A 14800-nucleotide genomic window follows, 5' to 3' on the forward strand; every position below is an offset into this window, starting at 1 on the left:
ACAAGAGGGCTTCAATTGCATTTGCAATATTAATTTCTTCAAAGAATATTAAGCAAATATTATAAAATGATAAGAATAGACTAAGCTACATAGGTAAGCTTTATTATTTTATTACGTTATATTACTGAAACAGTCAGATGCCAGCTCCGTGATATCAGGGACTTTGTCTGGCACATAATAGGTCCTATGTAAATTGTCAATTGAGCGAATGAATGAATGATGCACTCTATAATTCTGTATATTTGAAAAAATATTTTAAAATAAAGAATAACAACATGCTATAGAAATAAAAAATGCTCCGAAAAAACTGCTTTCTCACAGCACACGCACTTGTGTAACTTATAAAAGAAAATGGTAGAGGAAGAACTCCTTCTTTTGGAATTCCTTTTGGAAAACCCAATGCTTAAAGTAGCTTCCAAAACAAAAAAGTAAGTTTAAAGATTTGGGAGAAAGGGAACTGGGATGGTTCACACTTGGAACAACTCATCTGAAAGCTATGGACTGAAGCTCTCCGGGCTTATGTTAAGGAAAACAAAGGGCTGCTCAGCATCAACAGCTCAGGCAGCTTGAACTACATTTTTTTCTAGCCGGACCTGAGTGTATTTGCTGTCAGTGCCTGAAAAAATGAAAGAAATCCAAATAGATCATTAGTTATGCCCTCCAGCCGAAACGTCTTCCAGACCCGTGAGCAAACAAGGTCTTCTCCAACCCCACTACACAGCACAGTAAAGCACAGCATTGTGTATCCTTGTGGCAGGTACTCCAAAATTCTGAGGCAGTCCTCCAATACAGAAAAGGCAGGAAGAAATAAAAAACCAAACCTGTTGCCGCCAAGTTGATGCCGACTCATAGTGACCCTATAAGACAGAGTAGGACTGCCCCACAGAGTTTCCAAGGAGCGCCTGGTGGATTCAAACTGCCGACGTTTTGGTTAGCAGCCGTAGCTCTTAACCACTACGCCACCAAGGTTTCCAGGAAGAAATAAACATGGAGAAAAGCCATTTTCTTGCCCTTTCCGTTTAACCCATTAGGAAATGGCAAATCACAACAGCATGCACTTGGATCAAGCATGCAGGAAGACCAAGACAAACAAGTTGAAAAGTACCTCGGAAGTCACCTTGCAAGACAGTAACTTAGAGGTGTACTGGCAGAGAGGGAAAAGACCAGGGTTAGTACATGGCAAAGACACACAGAACACCCCCAGCTGGGAACCAGCACCCTGCCAGGAGTGGATGGGGGCAGTAACATCAAGAGACCATTATATACCCATGCCAGGACTTGCTTCATCGGATATTAGTTTATTTAACAGCATAGGTACCCTACTATCCATTAATAAAAATATCAGAGAAGCCATACTTTATTAATTCAAAATTTGTTGTTTCTATTTTCTGTGCTTTGAATTAACAAGATCCCACCCCCACCCCTTGTATGCAACCAGCCACCCACCAGCGAGGGCCTTGATGGCCAGTGTGGATTTGCTAGAGTCCAAATCTACAGCCAAACAGCCTTTTCCCTTCCTGTAGGTTTATCTGTGCCCCCAAAACAGTCCTGTAGACTGTTGCCCTACGAAAAGTAGACCTTAGCCACAGATGGGAGTTGGTTTAAATGCAGGGTTTATAGAGGTGGATTCTCTGAGGCTGGCTGACCTAACGGGCACTGCGGGAAGACTAGACAGCCTCATACATCACAACCTTGAGGGCCTGGATACGTTACCAAGGTTGGAATGATCCTTTGATGAGAAGTGCCTGAAGAAGACTAAAAGTCTTCTGCAAAAATAAGCCTGGGGCAGAAAATGGCCCAGGTATGGGAAATGACATAGGGGGACACGCTTTGGACAGCCCACTCCAGAACTGTGGTAATGACCTTGCATTTATATTGCTTAAGACGCTTGAGGCATTTATTGGGAACTCACAGAGCAGTTAGGTAGGATCACATGTCTGTGATCGCTGACTGCTTTTTAGATGTACAACTGAAAAATTATAGCTCCCCATGATGGCTCCCAGCTGATGGCTGAAGCTGACAGGTTTGTAGCTCTCCTCTCCTTTGCATCCTCTCTAGGGTATGTTAGAACCCCAGAAAGAGCTGGGGCAGCTCTAAGCATGGCAGACTGTGGCTGAGCTCCTCCTAAATTTCATGGGGGGGGGGAGAGAGACTGGAGGCAGGCGGGCTTCCTTTAGCCACTCAGTGAGAGCACTGCCACAACTCCCAATGGCTGCCCTGGCCTGGAGGGAAACGTGCCAAGAAGTCTTAGGAAAGCAGTAACTGCCTGCCCCCAGCTTTGACTTGGCCCAGGAGCACCACGGGAACTTCTCTTACGCTAACAGAGGCAGAAGTGGCTGAAAGACCTCTCAGAAACTAGGTCTTGGGGCAAAAGATAGAGAAAAAGAACATACAGGAGAAAAACCCACTAGGAGTGAGAAAGGGGGCTGAATGCCCAGGAGGCTGTGATTTGGACTTAGGCTAGCACCCCTTCAACTGAGAAACTGAGAGCAAGTCCACCAATGTGTTCAAGAACATCACGAATCCAATGACCCAATGTCTTCTGAGATTCAGGTCAGGTGGGGGAACACTGGCCAGAAAATACTGTTTGCCTAAATACCCTTCCTTCGCAAAGCAGGAAGAGGTCCTTTAGCCAACTATGAATCATCAGTCCATCATGAGTTGTATGACTGAGCAAGGCGGCATCAGACTCGGATAAGGGAACATTTCCACATAACACTTCCAAATAAGAAAACTTATGATAAGAGCAGGATTGCTGGATATGGGTGTGCAGCACGAGTACTGCACAAAAGTACCAGGTAAGGGGATGCTTGGGGGCTGAATCCCAGTCCCACGCTCCATTTACCTAACTGTGTGCTCTGGTGCAGGGTCCACCCACATGGGATGCCTTGTTCTAATTTGCTCAAAGGACCTGTAGAGGCTAGTGAATAGTTCTGGGTAAGAACAGGGGTGGGGAGAGCAACCCTCCTTACCCAGAAACTAGCTGGAGCATCCGTTAGTAAGTAGAGGCTGACCATCCCACACTCAGGTGGGCCAAAACTGTGGCTATTAAATGGCGCTCCTTGCATGAGTTCTGAGCTGTTGACAGGTATGGCCATTTGGGGACAACTTTTTGAGAAAAGGGGTTTTTCCTGTTCCTTGTCATTAACCTTTTTCACCAACTACATCCATGGATGACTTAATATTGCTGATACAGTGACTCCTAGGTAGTCGTTCTGAGAGAAAGCTCATGAATTTTCCATCCTTTGAGCCCTCAAATTACCTCCTTGCTTCCAGCAGGAGAGAGTGACAGCTCAGGAGCATGAGAAAGGCCATCAAAACGTACACAACGTTGCCCATGCCACTCCCTGGCAAGGAGTCCATGAGCCAAACATTCTCCCTGTTTGCTCTGCTTACGGTTTGTAGTAAGTGGGAAAAATACAAAACAGCAGGCTCTGAGCTGGTGGCCAGGACTCGAGAGACCACTAATAGTCTGACAGAGGGGTAGGTGAGGCACTTAACTAGTTTGATGGCAAGAAACAGTTTTTCTCAGTTATGTTGGCAGAACTTAACAAAATATCAGGCATAGCTTCATTTGGCTTGTCTATCCTTCTCTTCCTTCTGTCCTTCACTCTCATCAATATCATTGTGTCTAATGTATCATTGTAGATACATCCCAATTATCATCCTCTTTCATTTCTAGGTCTGCCTTCTCCTTAGAAGCCCAACAAATAAGAACCCTTTTCATTCAATTCATAAAGTTGGTTCTTTGTATTAGCAAACCGCGGTTGGGGGCCTGATAATGTCTGAGATACTCTGGTTCTCAGGTGTGGTTTACAATCTCCAAAAGGCCATAAATGCTGCCAAATAGCTTATAGGAAGCAATATTGGGGGCAGGGGTGGGGGGTTTGAGATGGGGAGAGCCATGGGTGACACTGGGCCCCGTGCTGGCCATATTAGGCCTTAGAAGGTAGAGAAACTAAGAAGCCACCTTTCACCTTGAGAGTAATGTATGTAAATGGAACCAGAAGAACAGAAGTTTCTAAGGGCAGGGAAGATGGTTGATGACACACTCAACCAGCAAGCCATCCATCAACTCCCTATCACTATCCTTCTGGTATAAGACACAATTAAAGAAGAATGGAGGGGAGCCCCAGAGTAGTTGGAAAAAAAAGGAAAGCTTGTTCATTCCTATAGTTAAACTTCAACATATTCTTCAAGTGACTGACACAAACAACAAGAGAACAGACCCGTGAATCTGAACTGGTAGCTCTGAAATTAGGTCTGACTGATGATTACATATTCGCTTTAGGAGCAATCTGAGTATGTTTTCTGGGATTTGGATTATAGAATATTGGATAGATTTTGTTCTGTCCTAAAAATTTTCAACAACAAACTTGGTTCCCTTGTAATATTAGTATCAGTGCAAAACGCTGTTATCCCAAAAACACTTGAATCCAAAGAGCTGGGGATATTAACAGCTGAATTAGTTTTCTTCCTTATTGGAAATATTATTTACTTAAGAAAAATGGAGACAGGAGGCTGTCGCTTCACTAGCATAAATGAAGGGCAATCAGGAAACTAAAAAGCTGATTCCAGAGCTTCATTAATGCAAACCTGGTTGGCATTTGTTGGGTGGCTGCATGGAGGAGGCTCCAGCCCTCTGCCTGTATGAAATGAGTGACAGCTGTCTCTTGCCTTATGTGTAGTATTTTCCTCTAACATCTGCATTCCAAGAAAAAAGGCACACACAAGAGATATGTAGACAGTGCTTAGAAAACACTTGTGTGGATCACACTCTAAGTGGTTCCCTTTGTTCTTCCCCATCCACACCAAAATGAGGTCCACTTGGCTAGCTACCACCAAAACTGCTACCAGGGAGAAAAGAAACATGAAGTTTCTAGCACTAAGCTTCAAAATGGCTATAGGCTCCACAAAATACCTAGTGGTGAACTCCATACATTTAGGGTGACTACAAAGAAGGGCTGGCTACAGTGACGTAAAACCAAAAAGAAAAAAAAAGAACCCACTGCTGTTGAGTCAATTCCAACTCATAGCGAACCTATAAGACAGAGTAGAACTCTCCTATAGTGTTTCCAAGGCTGCAATTTTTAAGGAAGCAGCTGAGCACTTAACCACTGCACCAGTGAGGCTCTTGTAAAGTTACGGAGAACAGAAAGAGTACAAGTGACTCAGGGAAGGAGTGACTGGCACCCCACATTGAAGCCCAGCAAGAGAAATGTCTGCAGCAGCCTCCCAGGGCCAGTCCCCATCTCACTGTTGCAACACAGGAGGGTCCATGTTGAGGCCTAACAGGATAGCTAAGTCAGTTCCATGCCATTCGGGTGTAAACACATGGGAAAGCCTTTCTTTATTGCCACATACTTAGAAAGCAACTTTCTGTATCTGGCCTCAGCTCCAGAAATCCTTTAACTTAGCCAACCAGGACATGAAATACAGGAAGTAAGAATGAAATTCCTATGGTGGGCCCTGCAGCATTCAAGCTGAAGGTGATCAGATCATTTATCATCCAAACTGGGACACTTCAGAGTGAAAGGAGATGCTATTAATAATTACAGGACGACAGGCATAAACTGAGACTCTGCCAGGTCAACTGGGTAGTATCTTTAACCAACTCAAGCTATTTGCGCCCTAAGTATAATCGGGAAGAGGGCACAACTGCCAAAGGGTATGCTCTGTACATGATCAACATTTTTGTGAAATGAGGCAAAAACCTAAACCCCAAACCCCTAAGAGACTAATGCCAGCAGACTCCCAGGAGATTGGCATGAAACACCGAAGCTGACCTCCAGGGTCCTGACTATGGTGGCTGTATGGAATAACAGCTCAGAAGACTTTTGCTGGAGGAAAAAAACACAGAGCAGATGGTTTCCTTCACAAACATCTTGTGCATAGTTTTGGGGGCTGGGATTGAAGGGTGGCCATGTGGTTTTTAACTGTCATTTTAAATGGTTCTTTCCTACCAAACCTTACACACAGGCTTGGTTATGCCCCCACACACTTGGTTTCTTGAGTACTGTGTAACTTTATTAGGATTGCCGACAGAGTAGACATTCTATCCCATGTTGCCTTTGTACATTGTCTTTCTACACACCAGACAGTTCATACATTAGCCTTGCCAATAGGCTGAAACTACACTTAGCAGCCAAAGGATCTGCTCCATACATGATCAACACTTTTGGGAAATCAGGCAAAAACCTGATCCAGGCATGTTAAACCAGACATTTGAAAACTGGTTTTGGAACCATGATGCTGGCCAGACAACCTCTTACTGAACTGGTATACCATACTCCATGCTGACGTCCGTCCTTGGAGAAGTGAAAGAGGAAAGGAAAAACTTACACTACTATCATCCATTCTCTCGCGCCTTTTAGATTTATGTGTCTCATAGTCTTCCATGAGGGTCTGCATCAGATTCTTGGGCCGCTGGGGTCCGGCAGCCTCTTCGGGGCCTAAGTCAGGCTGCAAGCTGGGGCCTTCGGTTGTGGGGGATGGAGGAGGTTTGACTTTCTCTATTTTCCCTGAAACAACATGAAGAGAACACCCTTTCTAAGCTTGTCTGCTCATGACTGCTTTCAGAAAGAAAACTGGCAAAAGCAACCTCAGACATAGAGTGGTATCAGAATGATGGTTAAGTACAGATTATTTTAACACAAGGATCTAAGCGCTTAAGGATAATGTCATAAACCCGTCCAACAAAGACCTCAAGGAAACCAGTTCTAAAAAGCAAATTAGATCAACAAGGCCTGTCAGGTACTTTGCCAGTATATGTCAGACAGACAAAGCAGACACTGGAAACAGTTGTTTTGAGACATGTATTCTATCAAAGATCACAGAAATAGACTGTAAGAGGTGGTGGTAACTTTGAGCCTTAGAGATCCACTTCTTACAGGTGTGGGTCTGCAGAGGCAAGGCTGTGCTGAGGTCACCGGTAGCCAGCGATGGTATCCAGATCTCCTGGATTTATCACCAGGTTCTTTCCTCTGTATCAGACATAACCAATTGTCAGCTGACCTATCCAGTTTTTTGCATGGACAGCACAGTCTTGTAAAACCTTAAAATGAGAACTAGGCTTATTCTCCCAGATCACCCTAGTTTTACATTAATTTACCTTACCTGCCAGGGTCCTGAAAGCATTTGGTTTTGAGACCCCCAGACCCTAAGGAATGAGTGCCACCGAAGGCAGCTTTGGTGTTGTAGAAAAAGGTGTGCACTGGACTTGGAAACGGTGAGAAGTTAGCTCTTGAAATGCCCTCCAAGAATTCTCCGCATGAGGACAGTAGGCTAATAGTTAATTAAACAGTGGTATAGTGACTCTGGTGGGGGCAATAGTAGTTCAGTAGTAGAATTCTTGCCTTCTACAAGGAAGACCCAGGTTTGATTTCCAACCAATGGACCTCATGTCCAGCCACCACCCGTCTGTCAGTGGAGGCTTGCGTGTAGCTATGATGCTGAACAGGTTTCAGCAGAGCTTCCAGACTAAGAAAGGCTAGAAAGAAAGACTTGGTGATCTACTTCCAAAAACAATCAATCAATGGAAACCCTATGGATCACAACTGCAACTGATCACAGGGAATGCACAGGACTGGGCAGTGTTTCATTCTGTTGTGCATATGGTTGTCATGAGTTGAGGGCCAAGGGGCTCGATGGAAAGCTAACAAAAATATAGTGACTCTAGCACTGAGAAATTTTCACTACAACCATCTGCATTCCTCCCTCTTGGGAAATGCTTGGCTTGGCCCTGGCTTCTAGCCCATTAAAAAAAAAAAAAAAAAAAAAAGGGCTTCTAGCCCATTACGGGGTGGGTTTAATTGCAACAGAGTCCCAAATGCAACTCTAAGTATCTCTTTGGGTTGCAAAAATCATAATCATAACTTTTTCCAAATATGTTCTTTGTGATACAACTGGGAACTGGAAACAAGGAATGTGGAGAAAACACACAAGATGCATGGGGCCACTCAAGTCTGGAAGTTTGTAACCACCACGAGAGGTTAAAAAGCCATTTGACTACTGCCAAACTTCTAACTTGGCCACTGCCTGGTGTAGGTGGACTCACAAGTAGAGCATGGAATAGTGTTTCTGCGTGGGTTGCAATAAGCCCTTTACTGGGCAAAGGCTCCTTCTGATGGAAGCTGGAAAGGCCTAGGGGTCAGGAAACCCAGGTTTTAATTCCTGCTCTTCCATTAACTAGCTATGCAGTTGACTACAGAAAATCATTTAAGGCTCCCATTTTAATTTTGCACAGACCACTTGAGTTCTCCAAGCTTCAACTTTTCTAGCTATAAAGTGATCATTTTGGAAGATGTCTTTGAGCTCTCTTGTAACTCAAATATTTTGCTGTTCTTATCAAATATATTTGACGAGATCAGCCTTTATTGGTTAAAAAAAAAAAAAAAGCACATGTCTATCAAACTGGGGATCATGTGGGAAGTGATTTTTAACACATAGAAGAGGGCACTCCATCTCCACAACCACAATTATATTAATAATTTAATAAAACTCACTGCTTTGATCTAAATTACCCAGAAAAAAATTTTTTTAAAAGTCTTTTGATTTTAATAGTAAGATAATAAATACTTCAAAATCCCTAAGTTTACCAGAAATGGTTTTTATTTTTTATTATAGATTAGAGAATGCTATAATAACCCTTACATACCCATCGCCCAGATTAAACACTTACCAAGAGTTTACCACACCTGCTTCATCTATCCTGCCTACCTGCCAGCCCCTGATTATTTAAACACAATCCCAGACTTCAGGTCATTTCACCCCTTCATACTTCGTATGTATCTCTAAAAACTCTCCTTGCCTTTTTAAATGAAGGCTTGAGAAACAAAGCATGGAAGTTCTGGAGGCTCCCAGCTCGGGTTTCAATACACTACTTTGCAGCCAAATAACTTAGGGCAAGTAGCTTACTGTTTTTGCATCTCAAGTTCCTCATCTGTAAACTGGGTATGATAATGGTGGTACCTACCTCATACAGTTGTTATAAAGGACTAAGTTAATATTTATAAACTTAATATTGAGAAGAGTAATAGCCAATGAATCTAGCTATTACTTATTTAGAACCTCAACGAATAATGTGAACACAAGCGAGAATCAACAATTTCATGGGTATTCTGCACAAAATTTTACAATTCTTCTGGTACTAGAAATAGACATTAAATTCCTAGTCATGTTAGCTAGTAACATTCTGGAACCCAAACCCAGGGTTCATTATGGCTAAGTTATTTGATGGGATGTATACTGAAAAGAGAAGTGGTCAACCACTAAATATGGAAGGTATTTCCTGCTTATTTATTATTCCACATGGAGCAAGTTTTACTGGTTAACGCCACTAGAGGTCGCATAAGTAACAGGAAAGAAAGGTTGACTAGGTAGGTCTGGAGCAGCTGCTTCCAAAGAGAAGGGGCCTGAGAACAGCCTCTCTGGGAGAACCAGAAATTACTAGTTACAAGGCCTCAGAGCCTCAGGAGGTGCTGTTATAGGGTCCCCAGAGAAAGGAGTTACTGCACCCCATCCTTGGACTTCTGCCATCAGTCTGGTCAAGCCATCAGGGAAAGTCAGCTTGGCTGGGCTTCTCTACTGGGCCCTGTGATCTCTGACCATCCCCAGGAGGGTTCAAACTGTGCATAGAATTTTGCATGCCATCTTAAGAAAATTACACAGATGGCCAAAAAATGGGAGAGGGTCCTGTACCATACTCAGCATCTTTCTCAGAGGTCCGGAGTTTGCAGCCAGGTCTGTTAGCCATCTCCCCACCCCAAGTCTGTGAAAAAATAAAACAAAACAAAATCTAATGCTTTTCCTGAAATAATGCATACTGCAGAGGCCACCACTGTTTGGTCCCTGGAGGTCATTACATGTATGTGATACACAGGCCTGAGTAGTATGCCACATCCTTTTCTTGGGACAAACTTTTTGCTATATTACGGAGTAATGGCAATTACTAGGTTGGCCCTTGAAGTTCCTTGTCCTGGGTCCGTTAGAGTCCCCAAACAGTAATGGTTATCTTCGGTGCTCACTTTCCGTTGCTCTGGCATGTACTTCACTCAGAAGCTAGGATACCCCTAGGTTCCATCCCTCTTCACCCATTAAAACTTGCTCTCATATTTGTTTATATACCTGGTTGGTGGATAACTCAACTGCTGACATTAGCTGAAAGTAGCCCCCACTGAAAATCATTTTCAATGATTAACAGCCTGCAGTCCAGTTTCTTGCCTCAACAGTCTACAGAACAGCTAGCTCTCTTGAAGGACCCCAGTCACTGTTGCTGGGAAACAACATGAACAGAAAACACCATCCAGACTCAGGACAGACCTGTGCTGATCGTGGCTGAAGGCCAGTACTTGACATTAATAAAGCAGGGAGCAGGTGCAACGTGAGCTTTAAAACTGATATAAGGAACGAACAGGACAAATTAACCCTGGAATCCTGAAATCAGGGTAGGAAACATTTTCAAGTTTATTTCATAAACATGATTGTGTTCAAACTATCTCATCTAGAATATATTTTAGACTTAAGGTTTTGGGGGTGTTTGAAGGTAAGCAGCTTTGCTTGGCTGATATGAATATAAAGCTCGGTTTCCAGATTATGTCCTATAGACAGCTTTGTAAAGTGGTAATTGATGGTGTAAACAAAAAGTCATTGGTCAAAGAGGCTTGGGAAACATTGGGTTAACTAAAGTTAAAAAAAAAAAAGATTACTAGAGGACTTCTCTAAGCTCTTACTGCTAATGATTGTGAATCTTTAATACAGGAACAGACGTCCACCATTTCCCAAATTTATTTAACCAAAGGACCCCACTTAATGAAATTCTCTATTTATATCTTTCTCTTTGGGGACACTTTATTGTGTTTTAGGTGAAATTTTACACAACAAATTAGTTTCTCATGCAACAATTCATACACAGATTGTTCAGTGACATTGGCTGCTATCTCTGCAATGTGTCAGCACTCTCCTCATTTCCACCCAGCCTTCCCCATTTCCATCCCTCCAGTTTCGTTGTTCCTCCTTGCCTTCTCATCTTTGCTTTTGGGCAAATGTTACCCATTTGGTCTCATATAGCTGACTGTTCTAAGGTGCATATTCCTCACAGGTGTTACTGTTTATTTTATAGACCAGTCTATTATTTGGCTGAAAGGTGACCTCTGGGAGTGGCTTCAGTTCCAGGTTAAAAGCGTGTCTTAGGATGATAGCCTCAGGAGTGCCTGCAGACTCCATCAGTCCAGTAAGTCTGGTCTTTTTTATGAACTTGAGTTTTGTTCTATGTTTTTATCCCATTCTAACCAGGACCTTCTACTGTGTCTCTGGTCAGAGCAGTCGGTAGTGGTAGCTAGACACGATCTAGTTCTTCTGGTCTCAGGCTAGAGGAGGCTGGGGTTCATGTGGGCCATTAGTCCTGTGGATTAATTGCCTCCTTGAGTCTTTGGTTTCCTTCACTCTCCTTTGCTGCAGATGGGAAGAGACCAATAGTTTTATCTTAGATGGTTGCTTGCAAGCTTTTAAGACCCCAGATGCTACTTACCAAACTAGGATGTAGAACACTATCTTTATGAACTATGTTACGCCAATTGACCTAGATGTCCCCCGAGACTATGGTCCTTAGCCTTCAAGCCCAGTAATTCAGTCCCATGAGGTGTCTGGATATGTCTAAGAAGTTTCCATAACTGTGCCCCCTATGTGCTCTATTATATATATGAATATATATGTAGCACATATAAATATGTATATACAAATGCCCACAACTATTACCTATGTATGCACACACCTGTATTCCCATATGGTCTCCCACACTTATATAGCATACATATCTACCTATTCCCTATTAATATCTTGAGGAATACAGTTTGGGAAATATTCTCTAGTGTAGACTGGTTAGCCAGCCCCCAAAGAACTTTTTGGTGCAAGTTCAGATCATAGTCAAGTATGGTCAAAGCTTATATATGAGAACTTTCACCACTGTGTTCTTTTTATAATTACACATGGGGAAACAACCAACACACTGACTGTAGGAGAATGGTTAAATTAGTTATGGCTCATTTGGATGATGGAATTTTATTTAGCCATTACAAATCATGTTTTAGACTCTAAAATTTAGAGGAATAGTTAATGTTCTAGGTGAATATCAAAATATATTGAGAAAAAACAGGTTACAAAAGCAGGTAGGCTCTAGAGTCAGACTGCCTGGGGTCAAATCTTAATCCACTGCTTGTTAGCTGTGTGAGAGAAAGCAGAGTGTATGGCACACGGTAAAAATCAGCATAAAATGAACTGTAGTAATGGCTCCATTGAAATGTTCAAGTCTAATCTCTGAAACTTGTGAAAGTTACTTTACATGTCAAAAGGGACTTACGGATATGATTAAATTAAAATGGGGAGATTATTCTGGACTTTCTGGATATTGGGCCCTCAATGGGCCCCCAATATAATTACACGGGTCCTTAGAAGAGGAAGGCAGATACGTCAGAGAGAGAGAGATTGGAAGATGCTACCCTGCTGGCTTTGAAGACGGAAGAAGGGATCACAAACCAAGGAGTTGGGGTGGTCTCTAGAACCTGGAAAAGGGAAGGAAATACTCTTTCTAGAGCCTCCAGAAGAAGCCCAACCGTGCTCATACCTTGATTTTAGCCCAGTAAGACAGATTTTGGACTTCTAATTTTCAGAACTGTAAGATAATCAATTTGTATTGTTTAGGCCACTATGTTTGTGATAATTTGTTACAGCAGTGATGGAAACTAGTACAAGTTTCAAGTCAATATGATCTTCTGTGCACAAAGAAGAAAATAGTAGTTATACTTGGGGAATTGGATTACGGGTAGCTTTTATTTGTATCTTAGTTTCCAATTTTTGATTAGCACGGATTAATTTCAAAATATAAACAAACAAAAAGATTTTCTTTTATATACTATTAGCCCATGCTGAGAAAAGTAGATAAACCTACTTGCTTTAACCTTCATGGACTAAGCATATACACAAGCTGTTCTATCTTACCAGGCAGCACACTTCCAGGGGAGCTGACAGCTGAAACACCCCCAGGGTCTCAGAAAACCACTGCTCATCTCTGCAACACTGGTGCTCAGGAGAAGAAGGGTGTAGCAGTGTGAGGTAGACTGAGGAGCAAAGAGGGCAGCAGAATTTCTCTCCAAACTAGTAAATGTTGTTTCCCATCATCAACGGAAAAGAAAACTGGGAAACATGAGTTGGTGTTTCTACTTTATTATAGTTATTCTACTTTCTCCTCCAGAGAAAGTCATCTTTTGGCTGTGCTTCCAGAATTTCCAAGTAAGACGATTTCCCTTAGGTATCTGTGACAGGCTGTGCTGACAGAGGGCATGGAGAAGAATCCTCCCACCAAAGGGCACCCGAGCGAGGGCGGCACGTACTCAGAACACAGCTGTTGCTTTCCCCGAGAGCCCAAAGCCTCCTTCCGTAGAAACAGGCCTTGCTTCTAACAAGCCAAGAATGCCCATCTCAAAAGTTCAGAAAATTATTTTGGTCAAACATTATGATTTTGGCAATTATTATACTCCATATAAATGGTGCCTGAGATCTGAACTCAAAGGTTCTTTGTTTTCACATTTCTCAAAGGAAAAGAAAAAGCCATCACCCACTCTTATTTAAAAACCAAACCAAGCCGAACAAAAACACCCACCAGATGACATGCCTTGGCCCAGGCCTCCTTCAATGACCTCCTTTCTTCACATAGCAATGGGGTGAGGCTGCAAACATCTAAAGCGACTCACAAGTCACCAGAAAGAAATGAGCTCAGACTTCCATTTTCAATTTCATTTCCCCTCAGTAAAACAGAACATCCTGCTTGTCAGAAGCACAGGGCATGAGCCTGTATGGTTCCAGCAGTGATCCACACACCAAGAGCTGTCCCTTGTTCTTTCATCTCCTCCTTTGAAGGCCCCAGGGGTGAGAGAATGTGATGATATAAAGCTTCAGATTAAAAACCTAGCTCAGAAATGAGAAATATCCCTGCCTGGAGAAACAAGTCCGACAAACTCCCACATATTAATGCTTAAAGGTAAGCTCAGGGTGTTGGATGAGTTGCTGACATTGGGTCTATTCTTATGACTGCAAGTGGAAGACGATGAAAACTCTAGCGGGAAAGAGTTTTGCTTCTCCAGAGGGAGCAGAGATTAAGGCCACAAAAGAAAAAAAGGTAGCCAAAAGCGCAAGAATGAAAACCACGGTGAATAACAATTCCTTCACCAAGGTCTTTTTGTTAAACACATTTCTACCAAGCATGGTAGGTTTAGTGTGAAAAGTATCCCCCAAAGAAAACATTTTTATGCTCATATTTCAAACTGTATTATTATCCAATAAATTTAATGATAGACTTTATCCCTGTGTGGTTTTTGAAATCACAGCTAAGGATTGATAACTCATTCCTGAATGCAGGATTTGTAAAAGAAACTTTAATTCTAAGGAAAGGACTATGAAAAAATAGGAAACAATTTTATAATGTATGTTCTGTCATTGGAAATCCTGGTGGCGTAGAGGTTAAGTGCTACAGCTGCTAACCAAAAGGTCAGCAGTTCAAATCCACCAGGCACTCCTTGGCGACTCTATGGGGGCAGTTCTACTCTGACCTATAGGGTCGCCATGAGTCGGAATCAACTCAACGGCAACAGGTTTGTTTTGTTTTTGGTTCTGTCATTTACTTCAGGGTCACAGCAGCTACAATAGAGCAACCCCTAAATAATTCTAAGATTTTCTAGACCTTTTCTAAAAACATAACTGTAACTGTAATAACATCAATACTAATAGCAATTAACTCTTCTTAGGAGTG

The 14800-nt window shown here is 42.5% G+C and overlaps 1 protein-coding gene across 3 annotated transcripts in view; it reads right to left on the minus strand.

Annotated features, from left to right (window-relative positions):
- The window catches only part of PALM2AKAP2 (PALM2 and AKAP2 fusion), a 401677-nt gene that overhangs the window by 9932 nt on the left and 376945 nt on the right, over positions 1 to 14800 (minus strand). For 2 of the 3 annotated variants that reach the window (XM_064291624.1, XM_010587765.3), the window contains one exon: positions 6343 to 6521. The exons of the other annotated variant lie outside the window; for it this stretch is intronic. In XM_064291624.1, the coding sequence (XP_064147694.1) occupies positions 6343 to 6521 (179 nt within the window). The remainder of the gene's footprint in view (positions 1 to 6342; positions 6522 to 14800) is intronic. 3 annotated transcript variants of the gene reach the window in all.

The sequence above is a fragment of the Loxodonta africana genome, chromosome 9 (genome assembly GCF_030014295.1).
Source record: "Loxodonta africana isolate mLoxAfr1 chromosome 9, mLoxAfr1.hap2, whole genome shotgun sequence".
Lineage (NCBI taxonomy): Eukaryota > Metazoa > Chordata > Mammalia > Proboscidea > Elephantidae > Loxodonta > Loxodonta africana.